Here is a 5,806-nt window from a genome sequence, read left to right as displayed (position 1 = left end):
GGATCGAGAAAGAGTAGACCTCTCTAATACCAATGATCCTAATTTAAATAGGAATGCAACAAGTTACAAATATAACCATAAACACAAATATTTAGCAAAAATAAAACGTCATTTCATTAATATAAAAGACTAAAATATGTTTAGATATAGAATGGAAATAAACTAGCTTGGGTGATGGTAGCTTATCTCTGAGAAGAGATGTGGTAGCTACATGCCTTTGAACTGTGTTACAATGAGGCTTGAAGACCTATTTATTATTGAGAAACAATGGAAAGCCCTAAACATCCAAAAACCTAACCCTAAGAGATGTAACGCCAAACTATGGGCCCTGTTGGGGTAAATTGGTACATCAACTTCTTGAGGTCATAGCTTTGGCATATGATCTATGTTTGACGCACATGATACCTTATTAGAAAGATCCATTAGAGGATTACCACTGTTGACAATGAATATCGGGATAAAAATTTGTATTCGTTGAAGGAGATTTTCCCAAAAAACGTGCTTTAGGGCCTCAAAACAGCTTCGGAAGTTCAGGCCCCGAAAAACTACCAAAAATAGTAAACTCTGCTAAAATTAAGGAAACTGAAAAATTGAAAGAAACAATGGCGGGGGTCCAAGTGGAATAGGCAGGTGGCTACCAGTATCCACCTGGATCATACAATAAGTGTAAAATTCGGGTCATACATGAGGTTGCCAAGGTGGATCCTAAAAAAATAAAATCTAAGAGGGAATGACCAATCCCTAATACCATAAAGAAACTTAGAGGATTCTTAATATTGGTAGGATATTAGTGTAATCTTGTCAACAATTATGGTCAAATACTATCACCTCCAAAAAAAGTTATTGAAGGAAGCATTTTCTTGGACTAAAGAAGTAACCAAATATTTTGATTAACTTAAAGAAGGTATGTGTACAACTCCCGTCTTGGTAACACTTGACTTCAAAAAAAAACTTCATTATTGAGTATGATGCCTTAGGCCATGGAATTGGTGTAGTTTTGATGTAATAAGGAAGACCCATTTCCTTTGAAAGACAAAAACTTAAAATAAAGAGCTTACTCAGAGTCATTCCTGAAAAAACATTGTTTCCCATACTACATGTAGTTAAGAAATGACATTTATATATAATAGGAAGAAACTTCAAAATAAAAATAAATAATGATAGTTTGAAGTAATTCATGGAGCAAAGCCTATCTTCAAAAGAGAAACAAAAAAGGGTCACAAAGATGTTGGTTTATGACTTTGAAATTATCTATAAAAAGGGAAAATAAAATATTGTGGTAAATGCATTCTTAATGAAAGAGAAAGGCACATAGAGTTTACTTTGTCTATTTCTATTTTTCAATTTGATCAGGTGGAGGAAGAAACAATATAATGGATGCAAGATGATAAGGTAAGAAAGATCATTCAACAGCTACAATAGGTTCCGATGTATTAGAAATAATTGTATAGAAAAATGGTCTATGGTATTGTAGCAAAACTTATTTACATATTATATAATATAAGTATTAGTTGTAACAACTTTTAAATCTTAATGACCGATGGTAAGGTAACAAAACCTATTTACAAATTAAGAATCTCCATGGTAAAGTGGGAGTAAATTTTCATGATTAATAATCTTGTAAAATGTATATATGATTAACTTATATTTTATAACTAATAATAATACTACTAATTTAAAATAAAAGTATAGTTTACTTATCATTTATGATTTTTGTAATTTCAACAATGTAAGATATATTATGAATTAAGTGTTTTGATGCTTATTATGAATTGCTGCTTATAGAAGTTTATCAAAAGTTTAATTTATATGACTGAACAAGTTTGATTAAATATGTAATAATAAGAAAAACTAATTTGACTATGTATTAATTAAAAAATAAAATTAGTTGTCCACAGGGTCTTGGATAGACGGTGATTGGGTGCTCTGTTAAGGCACTCTTAGATCTGTGTGATATATTGGTCATAATGAAGATGTAGTCCCACCAAGATCACAAAAAAAGAAAATTACAACTGAGCTAAAAACACTGATATTATTGTTTTCTATTAAGTATATTCCAGGTGGTTGGTTGGGTTTAATAATAATCTTCCTACCCAGGTTACATGATACATTGGTTCGAAGTTGTCTTTGTACTAATTATCTTAATTATGTTGACTCTTCCTTAATTCTTCTCTAAAATATTATGTCATCATTGTTAGTGTCTAATTTCTTCACTTACATGATTTTTTGAATTTTTTTTTCAATTAAATTGGGTTTATATTTGGACAATGTTAAATGAAAAAGTTATATGTTTATTTACTTAATGTAGTTATAAGAATTGTGACAAATTAGATATACTCAATAAAATGGTTTTAATTCTGACAAATAGTTCCTATTTTTATGATTTTTTTTTCTTGTTATAGTTTTTTATGTGCATCTTATTATCAGAAACCATATTATATGTTTTGGAGTTTTAGGATGGAATCCACCAAAACTGTTTGGGTCAAATCACTGATTTGTATGGTTTAAAATCAGTTTTTAATTACAGATAAAACTGTTTTGGTCAAATCACTGATTTGTATGGTTTAAAATCAGTTTTTAATTACAGATATAAATTCATGATCTTAAAAAAGAAATTCTAGTCAAATTAAATTATGAAAAGTTTACTCAGATTTATAATTCCAATAAATCTATGCTAAAACAAATTAAACTAAAAAATATGCTAAAACAAATTAAACTGGAAAATACGCCTAAAATATCTTAAAACATATAAGAGATAGGCTACGGTTCTATCTCGGGATTCATTCCAACGACTAAGCATGGTAAACCGGACAACTTGACGTGTTCGTTTGAAAACACCGATGTTCATTATTGCCACTTTAACTATCATTAAAGTGAATTCAGAGAATATGGAATAATTTATATTACTGCGGATCCAATATTGAGAAGTCGGCGGGCCCAGTAGTATATGGCGGCAATAAATCCCATGCTATTGGGCCATTAATGCATAAGATTTATTGGTTGCCAGTACCTTATGGCTACCATGAGCCATGAAAGCCATACATATCCATGGACATTCCGGCAACTCCATCACTCTACCTCCGGCAAGCTCCAGTATTCAATGTAATTAATGCAGATATAGTACAGCCCGACCCGACATCCATCGTAGCACTCCTTCCTAGGATATTGCAAACTCAGCCAGCGGGAAATTTCAAAATTTGAAATTTCAATAACTACTACCTTCTCCCTGTAACAGCGAGATCACTGCAGTTCTCTCTACCTGCATATACTGATTTTATCATCTCCGAGTTTGAGAAGATTCTGGCGGTAATTATTTTTCTGTATTCTATGAGATCGACATTCAGGTTTCGGTAATTCATTTCTATCACATGCCTTGTAAATTGACTCATGAATTTGCAGCAATTTTACGATCTGGGAGCACGCAGGGTTCTGGTTCTGTCGTCGGGTCCTTTGGGGTGTATTCCTATGGAGAGGGCATTGAGGTCCACAAATGGTGAATGCGTGTCGGTGCTACAGAAAGCCACGAAGCTTTTTAATGATGGACTAACACTCGCAATCGATCGACTCAACAGACGATTTCCTACTCCGATATATACAATAACTGGAATGTTTCCGATTTACATGAACTTGTACACCAATCCTCAAGCATTTGGTAATGTTTCTTCCTGAATTGTCGATTTTTGTTCTAAATTCAACAGCTAGTGCTCATTACAAATACCTTACCTTTCTTTTCAGGGCTTGGGGATGCCAAAAATGCGTGCTGTGGACAAGGACCCTACAACGGTATTGGTCTCTGCACTGCCCTGTCAAATTTGTGCCCAGATAGGGGCAACAATGTGTGGTGGGACCAGTTTCATCCAACTGAGCGCGCTGCTAAAATCATAGTTGACCAATTCTTTTCCAATCCATCCTCTGTGAGTCCTATCAGCTTAAAAGATCTAATGAAACTCGATGTCTGATGGCCAAGTCGTATCTCTGTGATGTCTGAAGAAATCACATCTCGAAGATTCATTAATCATGGGTTCTATTTTCATAAAAACAAATATGATGGCCCTGTCATCATATTTGTGTCCGATCTCCTTCGTTATCAAATTTCTACTTTCTGTAATGTGAAGCAGCCAGTCATGTTTGTCTGAGACTTACATCTTTACATCCATGGCTCATTGCTATAAAATACTAAATTTTCTCGTTCAATATGTTTGATCTTTTTTAAAGTAATATAAAACATATACATCTATGATATTACTTGTTAAAGATTATTTTATGTTCAAGTTAGAATATAAAAATTTACTAAGCAAAACTTATATTAACAAAAAAATGTTCTGATATTCACAACAAAAACACATAATACATGATATTTAAAATATGGGTAAAAAAATCAAAATTCATGCATTGAAGGAAAATTAAAAAAAAAACCATTAAATTCATACCTTGAATCCATTATAAGTATCAAAACACTTACCTCATGATACATGTAATGTTGGTAAAATTAAAAAAAGTATATAAAAAACTTAACTTAATTATAACTTTATTATTCTAAAAAAAATTAATATATAAATTAAATATATTTACATTGAGAAAAACATGTGACAAAATTCTTAATCATGGAGATTCTTAATCTATAAATAGGATTCGTTACAATACCGTGGGCCAATAACATGGCTTATCAATATCACATGCCCAAAAAACCATAACTCATTTCATATGACATTTTTTTAATTAAAAAAAAATAAAAAAATGTCCTAACTAGTTTGGAGATAAATCTCAACCTTTAATTTGCAAATACTACTAAGAATATTCTAGAGTATTTCATGGAGGTTAAATCCCTACCGTCCAAATAATAATTATTGACAATCAAAATAAAATTTTGGAAGCCCTATTCCAAAATAGACACATAGACACGTCTATCTACATAATTGCATTGGAGATAAATCTCAACCTTTGATTTGTAAATGCTACAAAGAATACTCTAGAATATTTCATGGAGATTAAATCCCTTCCATCCACCTAATAATTTTTTTATAAGCTACCGAATTCTATGGATCAACAAAAAAGAGAGTACACCAACTCATATTAGTGTTCTTCATGTCGTGGTCCGCGGCCACTAAGGAAACTAGACCAACGATGGTAGAGGAGGCATTTAGTCCAGAATAATACATTGATAACATAAAAAATGAGTTTGTGACATGTCTTTGCATATCATGTGGTAAACATGGATAAAAATTGAAGATACAATGTTATAAAATTGTAGCCTTGTTGCCAAAACTTTGAGTGTTGTAGACATTATGTTGGAGTGTTATTGATAGAAGCTGTGGGAACCATGGCGTTGAGTAAGTAGATGTGGACACATCTATGGGTGTTGAGGGAGTGCCCGGGGAGGCTGGACTTTTTCCCTTGGATAGTAGGGCCTTGATTCTCGCCAATCTCATTGTAATGTCACGACGCTCTAGCGACATTTTTCAAATTTCAGCATGAAGGATGCTAAGTTGTAGCGATAGTTTGCTTTTGTTATCTTCCTTTTCTTTGAGAGATTTTCCTATGAGTGTTTTAATGTGCTAGTAGAGTTCTATTGTGCATGAATACTATTTCTAATGACCTTGAGTGTGTCTTAGGTTAGGAATCCAATCAACAGAGTGTGATAGGATATCTTCATCAAAATGGTTATTCTATGCACAGATGAATTCAATTGTTGCTTGATTTACCAAGTGCTAGATGTGTTCAAGGGTGGCTTCATGGTATTGTTGCACTACAGATTGGGCCCTCCTTCTATAAGGAGAGTTTCTAGCTCCCCTACCAATTGAGTCAT

At 32.7% G+C, this 5,806-nt stretch overlaps 1 protein-coding gene across 1 annotated transcript; it reads left to right on the top strand.

The window, feature by feature from the left end:
- The first annotated feature begins 3,208 nt into the window (after window positions 1-3,208).
- Window positions 3,209-4,180, top strand: LOC149253390 (GDSL esterase/lipase At5g33370-like). Its single transcript, XM_089456824.1, has 3 exons — window positions 3,209-3,306; window positions 3,400-3,652; window positions 3,736-4,180. Exons 2-3 carry the CDS (start codon window positions 3,466-3,468, stop codon window positions 3,957-3,959), a joined length of 411 nt encoding a protein of 136 aa, XP_089312950.1. The 5' UTR covers window positions 3,209-3,306; window positions 3,400-3,465; the 3' UTR covers window positions 3,960-4,180.
- Window positions 4,181-5,806: the final 1,626 nt, after the last annotated feature.

Source organism: Pinus tabuliformis, chromosome 7 (assembly GCF_031772625.1).
Source record: "Pinus tabuliformis cultivar Carrire ecotype Pingquan chromosome 7, CPIR1, whole genome shotgun sequence".
Classification (NCBI taxonomy): domain Eukaryota; kingdom Viridiplantae; phylum Streptophyta; class Pinopsida; order Pinales; family Pinaceae; genus Pinus; species Pinus tabuliformis.
Note: the sequence above shows the minus strand (reverse complement) of the source record. Positions and strands in the feature narration are given on the sequence as shown.

What these genes read in the sequence shown, in the direction of transcription:
- LOC149253390 (XM_089456824.1), top strand. Translation starts at nt 3,466, where the DNA reads ATGGAGAGGGCATTGAGGTCCACAAATGGTGAATGCGTGTCGGTGCTA. An exon ending in CACCAATCCTCAAGCATTTG is followed by an intron (nt 3,653 to 3,735) that starts GTAATGTTTCTT and finishes CTTTCTTTTCAG; the next exon opens with GGCTTGGGGATGCCAAAAAT.